Source organism: Hemibagrus wyckioides, linkage group LG29 (assembly GCF_019097595.1).
Source record: "Hemibagrus wyckioides isolate EC202008001 linkage group LG29, SWU_Hwy_1.0, whole genome shotgun sequence".
Lineage (NCBI taxonomy): Eukaryota > Metazoa > Chordata > Actinopteri > Siluriformes > Bagridae > Hemibagrus > Hemibagrus wyckioides.
Window position 1 is genome coordinate 11,742,299 of NC_080738.1, and position 20,268 is coordinate 11,762,566.

General features: G+C 39.8%; 1 protein-coding gene across 1 annotated transcript; it reads left to right on the forward strand.

The window, feature by feature from the left end:
- The first annotated feature begins 5,086 nt into the window (after positions 1–5,086).
- On the forward strand, positions 5,087–18,121 carry znf219 (zinc finger protein 219). Its single transcript, XM_058385151.1, has 5 exons — positions 5,087–5,240; positions 12,942–13,016; positions 13,122–15,129; positions 15,440–15,577; positions 15,802–18,121. Exons 1-5 carry the CDS (start codon positions 5,202–5,204, stop codon positions 16,890–16,892), a joined length of 3,351 nt encoding a protein of 1,116 aa, XP_058241134.1. The 5' UTR covers positions 5,087–5,201; the 3' UTR covers positions 16,893–18,121.
- Positions 18,122–20,268: the final 2,147 nt, after the last annotated feature.

The following is a 20,268-nucleotide window of genomic DNA, read 5'->3' on the forward strand; positions in this document are numbered from 1 at the left end:
TAACCACCCAGTCTTATCATTATTGCATTCCTTTAATTATTGGACTCTTTAACTGGTTGCTTGAATTGAATGAGTTAAATCTTAACCTCTTTGACTTGTTAAAAATATGTCAGCCTATTCACAGAAAGTTAAGGAACAAACATTCTTGACTCTAATAATAAATAGCCTGATTCTTACGGTACATATTTAAATAATTAACCTAATACTGGATTAGATGGATTATGTATTATGTCTAATAGGGGGTCTATAATTTACATTTAAAGATGTCGCTGGGTGAAAAATGTTGGGAAGAACTGGCTTTTTATTTATAATGCAAGTGACATGACTACATTTGAATGGGACAAACTGACTTTCTGCTCTGTATCATTCTGGTCATAGAAAGGAGATGAACATTTGTCCATTCGTCCACATTTCAAGCAATCTTTCAGAAATGCCAAAAGATTCTTAAATGAATACTAGGTGCTTTTTTTAATCAGGTTTTGTCCAATAGGTGGTGTTAATGAGCAACTGCAACTTGGAAACAATGTGTCTCCTATTTTTTTAAGGCCGAAAGGCTATTTGCAGGACAATGAATAGTTGCTCATTTGTGGTGATGCTGTGCACATTGTGAATCGATTGTGTGCACTATCTTCATTAACAGTAAAAAAAAAAAAACTGTGCTAGGCAGCATTCACATATTGCGCTAAACAACATGATGTAAATGTTGATGAAATTGCCACGTTGGCCTTTTTTCCCCAGCACTTCAAATAAATAAAGGAGTATGTTAGAGTTGAGTAAACTCTCGAGAGCTGAACAGCTTTCTCCACACAGCTCTGATTGTTATTGTTACTAGTTCCATATTTAGCGCCATATGAATTCACATAGCTCCCATATGAATTTACATACCCACCACCTCTCACTCAGTTTCTCCCACTGTGTGAAAAGAGTCGATTTTTCCTTTGTCTGTTTATGAGTTGCATTATGATCCAGCTGGCTTTGATTGTCATGGCAGCTCCACCAGCCAAATCCAAAGATTGCTTGCATAAGAGGAAATGCTATGAGTTTCTGCTTTAATCTTTGAGTTATGTAATTGGTGCACCCCACCCTCCTATATTCTATTATATTCTACTCAACCTTACACAGTCTTAATCTTGTATAGTCACTGGATTCCAGGACTCTCCATAAAGAGTTTGAATCCTGCTTTGTTAGAGCTGACATTAACCAAGCACTCATAATCCATTTTGGAACAGTCAAGCTCCTAAAAAAAACCCTTGATCTAGAGAATTATTAAGTTGTTTTATATAAGAGGTGGTATGAGTGTGCATGCAAGCTACATGAGGAATGAAGCTAAACCCACAGCCAGACTTAATCCAAATATACTTTGCACAGTGGGAAATGTGTTCAATTCAGCGCTTTTAAAGCAGGTCTCTTCATAACTATAAATACCTTGGCATGATTCATCGTTCCTCACTGTAAATACAAGCATTAACCAAAGAAACAAGGTGCCTTTTGTAAGCTTCTCAGTATAACTCTTATTATATTGATGTTTACATTTTTTTGGTAATGCAAAACCTCTTATTATTTTTAATGATTTAATAATTGCATGCTATGTTGCTATGTATTTTGCACTTGATAAGTGTGATTTTTTTCTTCTCCAAGAATTAAACTGGACACGAACGAGTGTCTGTTGCAGCCATTTTAGTGTGTTGTGTACTGTCATTTAACACACATTGTGGTATGAAGGCACCAGGCATTATGGGACATATATATTGGAAAACATTAGTGGCACAGTGAAAATGGCAGCGGCCGAGTGGTCAATAGAGGGGATCAGATATTTAATGGAGAAAGAGATAGAGAGCGAATGGGAGGGGAGGAATGTAGGGAGGGAGAGCACAGTGAGAACAGGAAGGGGTTTAGAGAGGACGGGGCAAAAGACAGTAGATGGGATGATGGGTAATGACAGGGTGAGAGGGCTCAGACAGAGAGGCACAGAGAGGGGAGACGGAGAACAAGAGTGAAAGAATGAGAGAGGGGGGGATGCTGTACATGGAGGAATGGTTGAGAGCAGGGAAGTTTTTTTGTCTCACTAGAAATCTGAAGAGTGGGCAAGAGAGGGACTGAATGTTGTAGAGAGCAAAGGTTATGGACAAAGAAGTTTGGGAGAGAAAGAGGATAAGAGAAAAAAGGAGAGTTTGTGGGGTTAGAGAGAGAGAGAGAGAGAGAGAGAGAGAGATAATGTTATAGAGAAGAGATATCCAAAGATTGGTGAAGATAGAGAGGGAAAGGAATGGAGAGTGAGGGATAGACGGGCTATGTTGACAAAGCAGCGAGACTCGGCAGAACAAAGGGGAACGTGGAGAGAATGAGCTGGGTGAAACATCAAAGGGATTTTTCGTCCCCCGTTACCGGGACAACAGGCATTTGCATGCGATTAGCTTTTTACATCATATTAAGGAGGGAAGGGGCGCGGGGAGGGTACTATAGATCATACTGGGAGAAAGGGGTGGCCACTCACACTGACTTCCAGGCTGACAAGCGACCGTTTGTATCTTCGAGAGCATGCACAGTGCTGAAAACTATGAACTATGTATATAATAAACGTGATCACTGAAACTGCAAGGGGATATAGCAAGTACATTCACAGAAAATATGGTACTAAACTGTACCATTTCTTGTCACTTGACACATTTTGTATTATGACTAGGTATCTTTTGCCTCAAAAGGTTCGTGCAATGTAGCTATTAAATGATTACAGTCCCCTTTATGCACCTTAAATCATTATATCCAGGATTCTAAGTAAAATATGTACATTAAAAGTACAAAAGATGTAGCTTGAATGTGGGTACCACTCTTGCAACATGGAAAGGTACCGGTTAGTAGTATTTTTCTGAGAATGTATGCCTTAGTGTAGTCCAATCAGATTTCATGCCCTTCAGCAATAAAACTGAAATTGGGGAGTTTGGATTCAATCATATATGTTGAAGGAATGTGTGCCTAGAGTATGACTGTTTCTGACAAGTATTATGTATCTGTCCCTAAAATTCTAGACATGCACCTGCTACCGACCCCCCCCCCCCCCCAAACACACACACACACACACATCTCTCTCACTGTCTCTCAGCTATATGTGATGCCTCAGTGCCCTCAGTTTTTGTGGCCACATTGTGCTCCCCGGAGTCGTCATGGCCGTCGCCGTGGTGCTATTGTCATGGCAATACTACAGTATCAATACCCCTGACACTGCGACAAAGAGACAGCAGCCCACTGCCACATCACTCCACCCCTTCACCATCCGCTCATCTCTCTCTTTCTCTCCCTCCTCGCCCCATCCTCTCCCCCTTCCCTATCGATCCCTCCATCTCCCACTAAATATGTACATATTGATTCCCCTCACATTACCCCATCCTTCTCTCCTTCCATCCCTTTCTCTTTTCTACATCTTTCCCATACACCAACTCTCACCATTTCCATACCTCACTCCATCACTCTTTCTATTTTACGCCTTGTTCTTCATCATCTCTCATTTCATCTTCCCTTACCATCGTCCCTCTTCTTTCTCCTCATGCCCTCCCTCCTCCCTCCCTCCTCCCCTGCGTGTATTTTTTTTTTCTGTTTGTCTCTGTCTCACTCACTCTCTGCATATTAATTGGTGCATTTTTGCTGCGGAGCAAAAAAAAAAAAGAAAAAAAAAAAACAATCAAAGCTGTCAGGGGCGGGTGGCCATGCTACTGTATCACACACACAATAGACAATCAACAATATACATAAACTCTGTTCATGCACATATTAATATAATATTAGGCGGATGGCAACTCCTAGCTCCTAAACTGAAATAAATGACAATGAGTATGTGCCCCCTACATGAGATGCCAGTTTTCCTATTTGTCCTATTTGGAATTGGGCTTATTAATCAGGTGGCCATTTTGGAACGTCATGTCAAGTGTTGCGAGGTGGGCTGAGTAAAATGGCACAGAGGAAACTGTCTGAGAATGACAAACAGTGGTGTAGCAACCAAGTTTCTTACCACAGACTTACAAAGCTGAATCTATATTTTACAAACCTATACTGTATAGAAATAAAACAATATTTAAAATTTTAATAAAATGCCTAAATGTAGTTATGCATGTTTTCATAAAAAAAAATAAGATTGTTAAGACATTTAGTTTTACTGCTAATGTTTTAAAGCTTTAAAAGTGCCATGAAAAGCAATGCATTAATGGAGAAAACAAACGAATGTTTTTACTCTTGGATTTGGTAACAGACTGTCCACAATTTAAAGAAAAATGTTTTGTTTGTTTGTTTGTTTCTCTGTCTGAAGTGAGTGCATTTAAATTTACTGCTTAAAGTTTCATACTTCTGCGCAAGAGTCTTGAAATAATTACGTGCATAAATAATGAAACGAAAATAATAAAGGCATGCTTATAAAAAAAAAAACAAAAAAAAAAAAACGCTCTTTAAGAAGTGGACACAGGTTGGAGCGGACCGGACAGAGAAGCTACTGCACCTGCGCGGACTCACGTGACGCGAGACTCTTAAAAACCTCCTGCCTGAAAGGACGCTTCCCAGAAAAAGAAAAAAAAGAAAAACTTTCTCTGTCACCAAACTTCCCACATGAAACAACTCCATGTGGACTACCGGCTACTTTTAGAGTGATATAAGTTGTGTCGATTATAACCATGCTTTTTTTTTTTGAAACAAACTGTGATTATACAGTTGCCCACTTTGCGTTAAAGTTCAGAACAGATCTTGCAATGTGCAAGAGGAGATCTGGCACAAGTTTGCCATCGCAATTGATAGAACGTGCACGGGACGACAAACGCAGTGATCGCAACGATCGAGCTGTCAGTAAGCTGCACTTGCTTGGGTGTGCACGAGAGCTCGGGCGCCCTGCACGTGAGAACGCTTTTAAAATGGAAACCTGTCCATTTATAATTGCGTTTGCAACCTTCAGCCACTTCTGTCCTTCATCGGCGCTCACACTGTCTCATTCACTCATTCACTCACTCACTCACGACTGCACAATAAATGGATCTTTAAAAAAAATGCAAAAGAGAGAGAGAGAGAGAGACGTGTGAGAAAAGAAGAGGGGAGGAGGAGAAGAGAGAGAGAGAGAGAAAGAGAAAGAGAGGGAGGGGGAAGAACGGCGTAAGCTTGTATACAACTACCTCGATTTCCATTTCCCCCCCAACTCGTAATGTATTTAATTCAAGCGAAACGTAATCATGACGTGTCTTGTCATTAATCTCCTCGCCGCCTCTCCCGTAAGTACATTGAGTCTCACTTTCATCACAAAATATCTTATAAATTTAAAACTATTCGCTAATTTGCACTGCGCGCGCACTTATAAATGATTATATGATCATGTGTTTGTCAATGTTCCGCATGTAATTATTTTTTTCCCCGGATACGTAGCGATTGCTGTGGGCTTCATAAACAACAAATAACCGACGACGACTTTTTTTGGGGGGGGATGCTGATCCGGGCTATAATGGAGAAAAAAACACCCAGCTCTCGTGCTACATACACTTGGCGCTTTTTTAAAAAAGGTTTGATATGTGGCGTCTCTGGGTGATTGGCGGCTCGCGCATCCCTACAGGGCACATCATACATGTAAGCGCACACAAGGCACAATTCAGCAGTCAATGAGTGTGTCATGTATGTGCGCCTTGCCCTTGCCACCAGAATGGGGTGCTTGTCTTTTTAGTCTCTGGTCTGGGTTAAGCTATGCACGAGGGCTCGGGTTACAAATGATCATAGAATCGGTGATTTAAAAAAAAACAAAAAAACAACAACAACTTTAATTTAATGTCTCGAGCGCGTGTTGCATGCAATAACGAGAATGAGAGAGCGATTTTATTTATTTTTTTTTTTATTTTTTTTTATTTTTTGCATGTCCCAAAGAGGAACTTAGGCGTGGAATAAAAGTGTCCTGAAGTAATGTTGAACTTGATGTCTTGAAAATAAGCAAGAACTTTTCTCAAGTTATAGCCTGTACACCATCGTCCAACTTGCTCGGTTAAACAAACATTATTGTAAGTCATTATGTCGTTGATTTCGATGTGTGTCGCTTACTTGTGTTGGGGAAAAAAGCATGCATCAGATAAGTGATGGGGCAGTTTATCTTTAGCACCAGTTTCTTCCATTTGTGCGTTGAAACCGAGTCATGGAAGTGCACCGAGGTCGCATGATCATCCATCCTATAGTCTGTAATGTCGCTAAATGGCTGACCTGCATGATTCCATAGTGAGCCAAAACATAACTGTTGGTGTTTTACGCGATGCAATTTCGAACTGAAGTGGAAAGTGTTATAACAGCTTGCGATTGCACGCAGGACCACTTGTCTGTCCTAGGCTATTCTCACCTCTTTATAGTAGCGTACACAAGGCTACGAGCTCCGGCTGCTGCATGCCCCCGCTGCGCGCTGCTAAATAAGTAGCCGTAAGTGCTATTTCGAAATGCATCATGCTACTATTTAAGGTAAAGAAGGGGGGAAAAAATGGCACGGATGCGTGCAACGACATTCCTTTTCCTAAAGGCAGAAATCTAACAAAAGTTCTTAAAGTGCCTGTTGGTCTACGAAGCACGGAGTTATGCTTGGAACCGATATTGGCAGCGAAATTCAAGATGAAACCCGTGATGGCACTTTTCAGCTGCTCCTTCTTCGTGTCCCTTTCCCCCCCCCTCCTCCTCCCCTCCTCCCATTATCTTTTGTCGAAAGAAAATCAGGAAGGAAAAATGTGGGGGAAAAGAAAGAAAGAAAGAAAACAAAAAACATCACTTGAATCGCGTGCAACGAGCATCAGACCCAAAATCACTACACACCATTATGTTGTTTTGTGATTTGGTTAAAGCCGATGCTCGCGCGCGCACTCGTTTGTTCGCGAGCCATTATTTATATTATTAATGAGATCTCTCTCTCTCCCTCTCTCTCTCCCTCTCTCTCTCTCTCTTTTCTTAAAAAATTGAGATGGCCGCGAGAGGGAAGGGCAAAAAAGCCACTGAAAATGGTTGCGCGTTATTGACGCCCAAAGGCCGTGGTGGAAATTCCTCTCGAGATAAGCAAAGCGGACGTGTCATCAAATGTCGCCCTCCGCTCCTTAAAGTAGGATACAGTCCCAAAGCCGCATTTACAGCTTTTCCTCTAAAACGTAGCTCTTTTTTCTTATTAACTTTCGAAGGTGACACAATCTAGGCAGTCATCAGGGGGTATTATTTTTCCCCCTTGAGGCTTCCAGCTAACCTTTTAAAAAAAAGTGAGGTGACAAATAAGCTTGAAAACGTAAGACTAAAAGCCACTTGTTATTCAAATAAAGGTTTCTTTCACGAGCCTTTCATGTTTCAGAAATATTCGCACTCCTCGAGACACCTTCAAGGAAGAAAGCTAAAAAACCTCCAGAAATATTGTGTTTTTATAGTGTAGTAAATATATAGTATAGGTAAGTTCTCAAAGTGGGCTCCTAGCCAGGGGATCCATAAATTTCTCCTTTTTTTTCCCCTCCTCACTTCATAAGGGCTGGAAATCACAGCCCATTTTTATCAAAGTTATTATTTCTTTATTGAGTTCTTAAAGTTAACTGAGCTGACGTCAGCTGGAAAACTCACAGGTTTATAAATAATAATTCAGAAAGAAAGCGTAATAAACTGTACCTATCCTTGCCCCTTGGCTAGGTTGCTACCCTCAAGAGGAGGGTACCTTTTGTACCTTTAATATTTACAGTGTCCTAGAAAGATGCATTCAGTGTATCTTTTAAGCTTTACTCTACAAACTAATTACAGTCCATGTAGGTACTTTGTGGCACACTATATCCATGTTTTCACTATATTGCACTTGAACGAAAGATGCATCCTTGATGGTGCAATTTAGTAATTTTTCTGAGAGTGTAGGTCAATGATTCTTAAAATTGGGTCCATGAAGCCTGGGGATTCATAGCCTAATTTTTTTTTTAATCTGTTAGGGCTTGAAATCATAACCCATTATTATCCAAGTTAAGGTATTTATTATTGAAATCTTATACTCGTTAGCCTGTTGGACTGGTCACTTAGCCAAAACTTTAGTAACTCAAAAGCACAATCTGAGATCTGAGAAAAAATGTAGTGCTGAACTGTACCTAGTCACAGTAATCTTTCAGGACCTGGAAACATGGATATAGTGTCTACATTTCAAAATGATTTATGGTGCAAATGTGGATCATGGCTCATTTTTCAGAGTAAAGGTTTAAAGAAACAGTACATACAACATACATAATAAAGGTACTAAAGAAGTATCATTAATGGTACCATCCCATTAATAAGGAAAAATACAGTTTAGTACCCTTTAATCTGAGAGTAAAACTAGGCCTTTAAATAAAGTCAGTTTCAAGCAAACCTGTTCTACTGGTGGATATTTCAGAAATAAAAAGCTCTATGGTTATAATAAATGGCCAAAAGTTTCTGTACAGATTTAAATAATAAGTCTAATATTTGAATAGTTGGAGGGGGTCTGTGTAACATTAAAGGTGTGTTTGGCTGCAAAATGTTTAAGAACCCCTGGGATAAGTGAGAACTTACAGCAAGATCGTCGCCCTAGAGCGGAAATGTGACTACAGCTTCATTTCAGCGTTTCTTTTTTAAAACAGTAGCCAGATGCATTTCAGGGTTGCATCTGTTGGAACCATAAAGTCGACTTTACTAATGAAAGTTCTGATTGGTTTAATTGGGCAATTAACACTCAGCTGGAAGTAGATCTGCTCGTTCTCCCCCACAGAGGAAGCGCTACTTCTCTTACATCCCTCCTGGGTCTGTGGAAAGCACTTTGCACATATTGCAAAAAATGCCACAGGCTTGCAGTTTGAGCTGAGTTATTTTTTCAGAGTAGTAAATGAGCAAGGGCTATCTTTAGTTAACAACGCATAAAGAATTAAAGAGGGAGGGTCAGTGGAAGGACTTATATGGCTTGCTCTGTGTATATTTATACACCCTGACATAGATATACAAATCAATGCCTTAATTTCTTCAGTTTACATAGGTATTCAAGATTGTTGCTTCTCATTTATACCTTTTAAGGGCAGGTGTTGGGGCTCAGCATTTTACTTTACTTACTCAGAATGAATCTTTTAGGTGCTTTATCCAAGTCCCTGACACAGTATCTGGATGAAAAAACACTTAATATTATGATGCAAGTCTCAGGAGTGAAGGCGTGGAACCCTCCAATGTCCCTTGGAGTTCAGGGGTTTAGTACTAACATCTGTTTTATTTGTATAGTGTTTTTAATAATACACATGTTCACAAAGCAGCTTCACAGAATCCTAGATGAATTTAGGTGCCTAATATGTTAAGGAGAGGCAAACATGGCAAAAAGATACTCACTGAGATTAAATAAAGTAGAAACATTAATAGGAACCAGACTTAACAGCTGGGTGACACCAGACAGACCAGACGTTGGGATTTTGAAACATTACAGTACACACCTGGAGAAGAGTAAAGAAAAAAGTACTATGTTTAAAAGGCTGTTTGTTCACTATGAACACAGTGTGAATGAGCATCCTGGGATGAGTACAGAGCAGTCTTGATGATTACAGCAAATATTAAGTCTAGTAAGTCGGTATTAAGGTGACGTGGATGTAAACTGTTTTTGGAAATTGCAAATTAATGCCATGCAGTATCTTTAATCATTTCAACAAATGAAAGTAGTGCTTTGCCACGTCAGCACTCATAGTTGTGTGATTAATGTGGATTTGCATTTCCAATCCTATCAACCTTAACAAGCCCACACACTTCAAAATACTGACGAGAGAAGAGAAACGGTATTTCGATTCCTCTATATGTCTGCACATATGGTGGTATTGACAGTAAAGAACCTTGAAAAAGTTCCACCTGCTTTCCTAAGCTTTAAATAAACTCAGAATTATTAGACATACTCCGTGAGATTCTATACATTTTATGGAACCATTAATGTTTATATATATTTAAACCAGCTACACTGGCAATTTATTGACTGTAACACAAATGCTGTTAACACAGATTCACTCCAACAAGCATAGAAACATGTCATTCTTAGTAGCTGCCTGTCTACTCACCGCAAAAAGCAAGGCTATGTGAAGTAGCAACAGGTATCGGGTCTTTTCAAAATTAGGTGTTAGAAATGGTGTAAAACAAAAATGTTTTTAGAGTTTGAAATAAATTACATTTATTTTGACTCTATAATATAATGGCATATTCTTTGGAGCTGACCTTGAGCCCTGGCCTAAAAGTTGAATGATAAATGAGGCCCATTGTAAGTGCTCCTTTAATGCTTGTTGTTAGATGAAATGAAACCACCAACTACCAAACTAAGTACTGAGTACTGAAAGTAAACACACTGGCAGCCTGAGACAGATGGGGAAAGAAAAGTGATGAGTGTATTTCAGAGTCACTGGTGTATTTTATGGATGTGCAAAAGAAAAACAGGAGAGTGAGGGGTAAGCAAAGACTTAAGTTCAGGCTAAAATAAATAAATAAATACATTTTAAAAAAAGGAAATGAAGTGTAAGTTTGCCCTGTGACATTAGGCCAATTCCCAAAGTCCATACACACAAATATACACATACAAAAACAAAAATGAACATAGTATAGTCCATACCCAAACATTTTGGTTCAGGCAGAGACATAGACACATAAAGGCACATCAACACACCCACGAAGACACACGAGCACACACACACACCCTTTTCACATAAATTTTCTCAAGGGCATCTGTTACACACTGCATGAATAGCCGCTTGTTCATCCTTTAGATACATTACATGGTTACAGAGTATACAGATTTAGAACAGCGAATCCAGTAAATGTGTGATCTAATAAACTAGGAATGCATCTATTTCTATATTAACATTCCTGTATCTGAATCACCTATGTATACTTTCTGGTTTCAAGTCCTCAAATATGACTAGGAATACTGTAGGGATCACTGAGGTATATAGTTTTCAAAATATTATTAACAAACAAGAGCCCTACTCAAGATTGTAAAGTCGCCATAAAAATCTGTTTCTCAGAGTTAAGCAATCCCTTGATTGAAATGATGTTAGGATGGTTTTTAGCAATATAAATGTCAGCTTTTTTCCAATTTATGCCCATTTCTGTTATATATAGGGAGGCTTACAGTGAGCAATTCAGATGCTATTAACCCTGCTCATGTTACTATTGTATAATTACATTGATTATAGCTGTTATTATAGTCATTATAGATGTTACGCAAGTAGGAATATTTGGTCTGTACTTTGAAAAGTACATTCAATAGGTATAAGCTTTGAATTGTATGAAGGGCTGTGTCCTGTATGATATTTACTTGCAAGATTGATGTCTGGAGGATGTTGATTAAGTGCAGCTCCTGAGAGCAAAACCAAAGCATAGGTGTAGTGCAATTCCACGGTCTGTATCGGTATCTGCTTCTGTATCTTTGCTCATATTTTAATTTGAAAACACATACTGTCCTAATTTAGTTTTTCTTTGTAAGTAGTAGTTGACAAAAACTATGTTGTTCCAGTGTTATGTACCATGTGGCCATTTGGACAAGGGTGTTTAGCATGCATGAATCATCTGGTGACTTGCTGCCATATTGCAAATGTGTGTGTTTGTGTGTATTTGTGTGTGTGCGTGTATATTATTTGTGCGTGCTGCTTTATCACTCTCCTGCCTTCATCTTTCCCCTCCCCCCTCTGTCTAGCACCTTATCACTCCTTCTATCCAAATTCAGGCAAAAAAAAAAAAAAACCATTATTAGAATGACAGGCCTGGTCAGACACAAACATAATCTGTCATGGCAGAACAATGCATTGGCACAAACAATATTCATATGAAAATAATACCATCAGACCAAAGAGGTTCAACATCCTCTACTCTAATGCTGGGAATGCTTCATGCCCCCTTTTTCATGAGAAAATTACCACTCAAATATGGCTCATTCAGATGTGAGTCTCTTTTCCAACCCCCCCTCTCTCCCTTTCTCCGTCTGTCTCGCTCCTTCTTTCTCTTCTCCCTTCGCCATGTTATGAGGCCCCAATCTACCAGCTGATAGCAGCATTCCCTGGCATAGTGCCAATTGGCAACGATGCAAGAGAGAGAGAATGAAAGAAAATTAGTGAGTAATAGAGGGAGGAGGAGAGAAAGAGAGAGAAAAGGAGAGGGGGATGGGAGTCTATCGAGGTGAAAAGATGGAAAGAAAAGAATTAGCAATAATGGTGTATTAAAGAGGAGAGAAGGAGGGCAGGAGAGAGTGCTACTGATATTGTAGCGACAGATACGTGATTGAACCAAAATGTCAACTGGCCACGTTTCTCATATGCACACAATCGCATTTAAACAATTACTTATATTCATATGCACAGTCTCTGTGCAAAAATAGAAACATACTGTCATCGACACAGAAAAACACAAACTGTCACAAACTGTGACTCACACATACGGAAACACAGATGCACCCACACATGTTCATCTATTCAGCAGATTTTTGCCACAATTATCAATGAGCTCAATTTTCTTTCAGCATTTGTTCATGCTATGTCTGGACATGTCCTCATACAGAGCATATTTCTTGTCCTGGTGTGTATATGTCTGCATGTACGTGTCAGTGAAGAACTGTGATTGGGTTGTGGCAGTTGTGGGTTGTGAGAGTGGGTAATAGATTATAATTTCTTTCTTATTTAAACAGCTACTGTATATATATGTGTCTGTATGTGTGTGTGTGTGTGTGTGTACGTACAGGAAGGGTGTGTGGGGAAATCAAAACATATCGCGCCCATCCTGTTTAGGATATGTTGTGTCCTGCTGTACCCTAAGCTTTTACTATTATTCATGCATGCATATTTGTTTAATCAAGACCCACAACAAACACTCATATGGTCATATTATATAGAATACTATCCAAAATGGCAGTAAAATAATTTTCCTTATAATCGGAAAAAAATGTTTCTAGTGTATAAGCATACACACTTGTTTATGTTTTGCAGGTGGTGTCAGAAACCCTTTCAGAACTGCACCCTCTCTCATCTAAGGAATCAAATGATGGAATACACACACTACTAGTGAGTACACACTCTTCTAAATAAGAGAAGCATGGTCATATTTAGGCATGTGGGCATGCCACCTTTTTGACGTTTTTGACTCCTTTCACTCTTTGTCTGGCACAGAGAATGGATTCTCCGAGAGAATGTGTGATTGCCCTCTCCTCTAAAGTTCCCCTGTCCCCTCCATCAATGCCCTCACTAGATGACAGTCCTCACACCTTACCCCAAAGCCCTCACTCTGCTCAATCTAGCCCTCTAACTAACCCCTATACACAACTGTCACCTTTTGCTGATACCAACCAGCAAGATGAAGATGAAGATGAGGAGCTGTCAGGTCCATCATCTCCCAATACAGCTGTTACACTGTTTCCAGAGGAAGAGCAGTTGTGTACTCCCTCTTCAGAGAGCAGTCCTCCAGCCACTCCATCTGCACCAGCGCCTGGGTTTGGAGCACTGGAGCAGGTACTTTCATCAGGGGATGGTGCCACCTGCAATGATGAACTAGACCTGCAGCTTTTCAACAATGAAGGCATGGCTGTTCAAGGAGGTTCTACCAGCGGTCCAGCCCTCAGGTTCCCTTGCCATGTTTGTGGGAAGAGGTTCCGCTTTCAGAGCATTCTGTCCCTGCATGCCCGAGCTCATAGTTTGGACAGGGACCGCCATGCCACTGCCCTGAACAAAACTTCACATGTTAAACTGGAAAAAAACCATTTGAGTGACACTGTTATTCAAAAACACAGGAAACTCAATCCCAGTTCCATATATAAGTCCTTTCACCTAAATCAGAGAGAAGAGAGCATACCAGAGGACTCTTGTCAAACAGTCGATAGCCCTCAGTTTGAAATGGATGAAACCACACCTCTGACTCCACCTCTAACAGAAGATGCACCAGTCTCTTCAACCTTTTCTGCCCTCACGGAAGATCCCAACCCTCCTGTAGCAGCTCTTGCCTTCCGCTGTCATGCATGTAAGGGTAAGTTCCGTACAGCCTCTGAGCTAGCTCGTCATGTTCGGATTCTCCATAACCCTTACAAGTGTACACTGTGCCCCTTCTCAGCCAATAAGGAGGAACGCCTAGCTATTCACCTACAGGAAAGCCACCCACCTGATGAGCCTTTGCCACATCCTGTCTTCCCTTCCAGCCCAATCATATTGCAACCACAAACACCTTCATCACAAGCACCTGCTGTTCCAGCCTTCCGTTGTGAGACTTGTGGTCAGAGGTTTACCCAGTCCTGGTTCCTCAAGGGTCATATGCGCAAGCACAAAGCCTCTCTTGACCACAAGTGTCAGGTTTGTGGCCGTGGTTTTAAGGAGCCCTGGTTCCTCAAGAACCATATGAAGGTGCACCTCAACAAACTAGGCTTAAAGGCTGGTCTAGGAGATTTGGGACCTTCAGGGTCTGAACATTCCAAAGGTCCTGCTAGGAGCCATGCTTTAGGGGCTCTCTATTCTAATGTGCTCTTGGCACACAGTGGGGCAGGTGGAAGTGCAAAGACAGGTAATCGGACAGAGAGGTCAGAATTCAGTGAAGGATCAAGCAGATCTTCAGTATGGGGTTATCTCAGGTTGCCAAATGACAGCAGTGGTGCTAGTTGCATGGAACGCCTTCAGGCAGTGGCGCAGGTGGCAGAGATAGGTAATGGTGGAGAGAGAGGAGGAACAGATGTATTGGATGGACGAGATCAGGCAGCTATGTGGGAACTGGTTGCACATAGACTGGCAGCAGTGCAGCAGAGTCAGCAGCAGCAGAGGTCCCAGGTGCAGCACCAATACCCTTCCTCACAAGGCTCTGTTGTTGGGGAAACTGACCAGATGCATGCCTACTTAGGTGGCCTTGGCTTTAAAGAAGACATGGATTCTTCCAGGGCCCCTTGGGAGTGTCCTGACTGTGGCAAGCTTTTCCAGAATCTTCAACAGGTAGTGGCTCATGCTCGTGTTCATTCTCAGAGACCACAGAAGTATCGAAGTGTGCTTGGGAGAAAAGAAGAGGATGGTGTACAAAAAGCTGCTGGACTCCAAGCAGGAGAAGGACGAGGGCACAGAAATGAAGGCAGACAAGATTCTCAACAGCTCCAATCTGGAGTGGGGACACCCGGGGGTTTCCAGTCTTCTATAGCACACCTCTCTGGTAAGGATAATTAAATAAAATATATATTTAATTATTAATTATTGATTTTATTAATATGCTTTTGTTTTTGTTGTATGTTATGACTTTTGCATAATTTCTCAGGGATTCAAACAGTTTCATGCTGTTTCTAACCAAATACTTAAGCTTAATGAGACCCCAAATGTTTTATGTTGATGTCACTGATGTTTCCTTTCCCTTCTGGTCTAACAATAGAATTAATATAAGTAAGTAATATATGTTCTAATTCAACAATGTAGTGGGTAAATTCTTTTTTACATTATAGTATTAAATCTTTTTATTTTTACCCCAGGGGACAGTGGTCTCAGAGGATCATCATTTGGACCTTCAAGGGAGCGGGTGCGAGGTACAGGAATGAAGGATTGCCCCTACTGTGGTAAATCTTTCCGCTCTTCCCATCACCTCAAAGTACACCTACGTGTGCACACAGGTGAGTCTGCTACAAAAAATTAAGTGATACATGTATTGCATATAGTATACTAACTATAGCAATATATTTACTCTCTCATCTGAAGTATTTCTAACATAGCAATCACTTAACAGTTAATATTTACAAAGAAATTCAGACGGTCGAAGATGACAAAGAGTGCCATCTGCTGTTATGGAACAAAACTGCAAACTGTAATCAGTATTTTGATGTATGTACTCTTTTAGGTGAGAGACCATATAAATGTCCCCACTGTGACTATGCTGGCACCCAGTCTGGATCCCTTAAATACCATCTACAACGGCACCATCGTGAGAGAAATGCCATGGCAAACTCTCCTAGTTCCTCATCTTCAAGCCATCCTCCCTCACTGACTGGTTCTCCACGAGAGAAACAGCATCGACCCTCAGCTGCAAACCAGGGCTCATTTCCTACATTCAGACACAGCCAGACCTTGGCCCCTGGATCTGCTGAAAAGAAAGAGAGTCATCTGAAGTCCAGAGATGCTCAAAAGGAAAGAAATTTGGAGAGTCAGTATCGTTTTCTGTCTGGGATGATGCAGGAACTGTACCCAGGAGGACTAGAAGGTGGATGGAGAGGTGAGACACCTCCTCCAAAAATACCCAAAATATCTAGACGTAAGCCACTTGTTACAAGTCGTATGATGCCAACTAATGGATATCAAGGCAACGTCAACTCTAGTGCTTCCCAAGAATGTGGACCCCTAGACCTTTCTCGCCGCCCTGTGTCTAGTGTAGGTGCGCTGGAGCAAGTTGGAGGGGTAGTAAGCAGCTCTGATAGTCCAACAGGGGGAACAAAAGGAGATGGAGATATTCTAAATCAATGTGTGTTTTGTCCATTTCGAACATCTTCTTCTGAGCTGATGGCAATGCATCTTCAAGTTAACCACACCAGCAAGTCCCGTCGTAAAAGGGGTGGCCTTGTAACAAATGACAATAACGCTCCCAGGCTAACCCTGTATGGAATGAACCATGACCCTTTGGCACTGTGGAAGTTCCTCAGTGAAGGGGATGAAATCATGGCCATGGATGACTGGATAAAATACAGGTCAAGGTCTAAAAATGGGGTCAGTCTGGAAGATGGAGACCTAGAGATGGAACCTCCAAAGCAAGGGCTTAAACTAGGAGATGGCAAACTGGATAATATAGATGATCATGAAACAAAAGAAATAGAAGATGGCCTGGAAACAAACAGCGACCTTGAAGCTAACTCCTATCAGCAGGGCATGACAAAGGATCTATCAGACATGATGCAGGAGGAGTTGCACAAGGCCGGGGAGAAGCTTGTGAAGAACTAAGCGATTTCAAATTCCCCAGAGGAACATAGAGCCGGAATCAAGGATCTATTGGCAAAATTAGACACAGAAAACTAAAATGAGGCTGATCATGTTCTTTCCAACACAAGGACATCATGTCCTAGTTTCATACATAGTCACAGACTTGCACACAGATATATATCCAGTATTCTATGCTAGTCTTAGCCTTCAGGGGTCCAGAGGCCTTCTTGACTGCTGGTTTCTTTTTATATATATATTTTTCTTTATTTTTGTCATTTAAGGTAATTGCCAAGTTATATTTCTTTCTACTGTGAGGCATTCCCATGTCAAAAGCATCTGAAATGGTAATCATTAGAACAGGAAAAGCAAAAAAAAAGAAACATTAAACTGTATAATAATGAGATATTTTTTGTACTAATATAATATCTTGTGTTAAACGAAGGAAAGGCTGGCTTAACATAAAAGCTAGATGTAGTCTACAATATCCATCTGACAAAAATGTTTTTTTGCATTTTGGCAACTCTTGCACCATAAACCAAATGGATGACATAATATCTTGCCATACATTTACCAGGTTTTATGCACAGTATGCTGTGATGACTAAATGGTACTGATGATGACCATTGTTAACAATACAGAACAGAGCAAATAATATTCTCCCCACATATGCTGTCAGCTAGGTCTGGCAGTCTTCTAGTGAACAAGATTTCTTCTACTTCATTTTGTCTCAGTGCCTGGTGCTGTATTTATTTTTAGGGGAATTCTACAACAAAGGAAATTATATTTCATATATACAATATATTCCGATTTATGTATAAACTAGGTAAGGTAAGATAGTTCTGGAACATTGTGGCAGCAATTTCTGTGACCTGTCTGTTGCGCCTGAAAGAGCGGATCTTTCTAGAAGCATGAGAACAGATGGCCAGTTGACAGAGAACAAATTGCAGTGTTTACATCATAAATACCACTATGACTTTTTTTTGGATGAAATTGGATCACAATCACTGAGGAGACATTAAGAAGGATTGAGGTCTGGTTTTCATATATGGAATGAAACATTTCAACAACATTGAGTCCAACTCAAGGAGACTGAGTCTCAGTCAGTCATTCCTAGTTTTTCTTTTCTTTCTCACCTGTAAATCACCCAAGAGAGAGACAAGAAAGACATAGGTCCCTAAGGATCAGGGCAAATCCAACAAAAAAAATAATAATAATAACTGTGGCATCTTTAATATCAATAGTTTTTTAAAGAAACAATAAGAAACATTATTAATAAAGTCACTAACACCTTCATAGACATCCCAATAGAAATGTGTAGCGTTTATAATGATTAAAAAAAAAAAAAACAGAAAAAAAAAACAGAAAAAAAGCTCTTTTTAATTTTTCAATTTTATTTTATTTTATTTTAAGAAGAATTCTTAATGAATAAATCGTGATATCAATATCAGTAATAATAATGGTTGTGGTAGAATACTGGTTTGGAATGTCTTAAAAACACTGTGCAAAGTTCATTGTTTTCCCAAAGTAGATTTTCATTTGTCTTTTGAATATAGACCAAACTTTTGTTTAAGAGTTATTGTTTATATGGAGTCACTTTCATTTGATGTAATGCTGCAGATTCAAATCTATGTTCCTAATCATACTATAAAGTGGTCAATCAATCAATCAATCAAAAAAAAAAAAAAAAGGTTGATGAAATCAACTTATCGACTATTGATCTAATCAGGCATACAATCAAAAAATCTAGTCTTCAGCACTAAAGTGTTGGCACCGTAATGTATTGATAACTTATTTATTAATTATTGCAAAAAATGTGTGTCAAGGACATATCACTTTATTGTCAGTTTGACTGACTTGAACTATAAGGGACTGACTCCCTGTTTTCTATACTATTAATGTTTATGGCATTCTCACACACTACTTACCCCAAAAACAATTTGTGTGATTGAATGAACTGTACCTTATCCTGCCTCTTGTGCCACTGACTGATAAAGATGGGTACTGATTGTTACTGCTGGCCTTACTATATAAATGTGCATGTGTTGTTTTGTGTGTAGAGCACCTTATGAGTTTGGTAGCCCCTGACGTGGTGGTCATTAAAGATTACACTCCAAGCCACTGTGCCTTCTGTCCTGCACACTTCCTCAAGTACTTTGTATTCTCACCAAAAGCACCTACAGTAACCCACACCGTATCTTCTTTCAACTTCTACCTAATTGTTACCACTTCTCAAGTCTTATCACTCTCTCTCTCTCGCCCTCTCTCTCTCTCTCTCGCTCTCTGCCAGCACACAACATTATCAGACTTTTTGGCATAATTCTGTGTACTCAATTCATTCAGTTCCAGTTCGCTCTGAACTGCTGTTTTCCAACAAACACCACTGGAAGGTGACATACTGTTTAGCATTGTGGCCTTTTTTTTAGATGTTATTTTAATTTTTGCGATGTTTGTTTGCCAATGAGATGAGATCATGCTCTTCTTATAATAATTAATGTTCATTTGTTTTTTAGTATTACAAAAAAAATGAAAACTGTGTTTGATGTACAGATAGAGTTAGAGATGTGTTTCTAACGAGAGCTCCAACCACAGTGCCGACTCTACATCTCTCTTAATAATCTTATCTGTATAGTCTGTGGATACTTAAAGTATAGCTCAGGGCAATATGACCGTCAGTGCATAGTGTCTTGGCATGTTAAATTCCACCCATGTCTAATAATTAATCTATCTTATTCATCTGTCAGTCATCAACCTTTAAATATATGGATGTTCTGATGCCTCTGGTGTCATCTAAAAATCCAGAAATCACATCATTTTTTAAAGACAGGCATGAAGTTTCCTGGGGAATCTGCAGTAGAGGAGAGTTGGAGGGAAGGTCTGGGTTTGAGCTCTTATGTAGTTGACTGCTATTGCAGTGAAGGGGAAACTGGTTTAACATAGTAGTGATTAATATGAAAATGTGGACTGAGAAAAAAAATAGTAGAGAAGAATCAATAAAATATAAGAAAAATAAGTTAATTCTTGGTGTCTATATGTGTGTATGAGACGTTATTTATTTATTTGTTGTTTGTTTGTTTGTTTGTTTGTTTTTTTACTTGCTAATTTAATTAATTTATACATACCTTTTAGCATACCTTTTACTCTGTATACACACGCAAACTAATCAATATTAAAACCACTTACATCTAAGGTAAATAACATTGATTATATCCTTACAGTCAGTTCTCAAAGCTGTCCTAACAGGAGAAAATTGTCAAGTGCTTGGATCTAAGTGACTCTGACAAGGGCTAAATTGTGATGGCCAGAAGATGGGGTCAGAGCATCTCTAAACCTTCAGGTCATGTCCACCACTGGAAGCGCCTACAATGGGCACATGAGCATTAAGCTGACCATTGTCTTC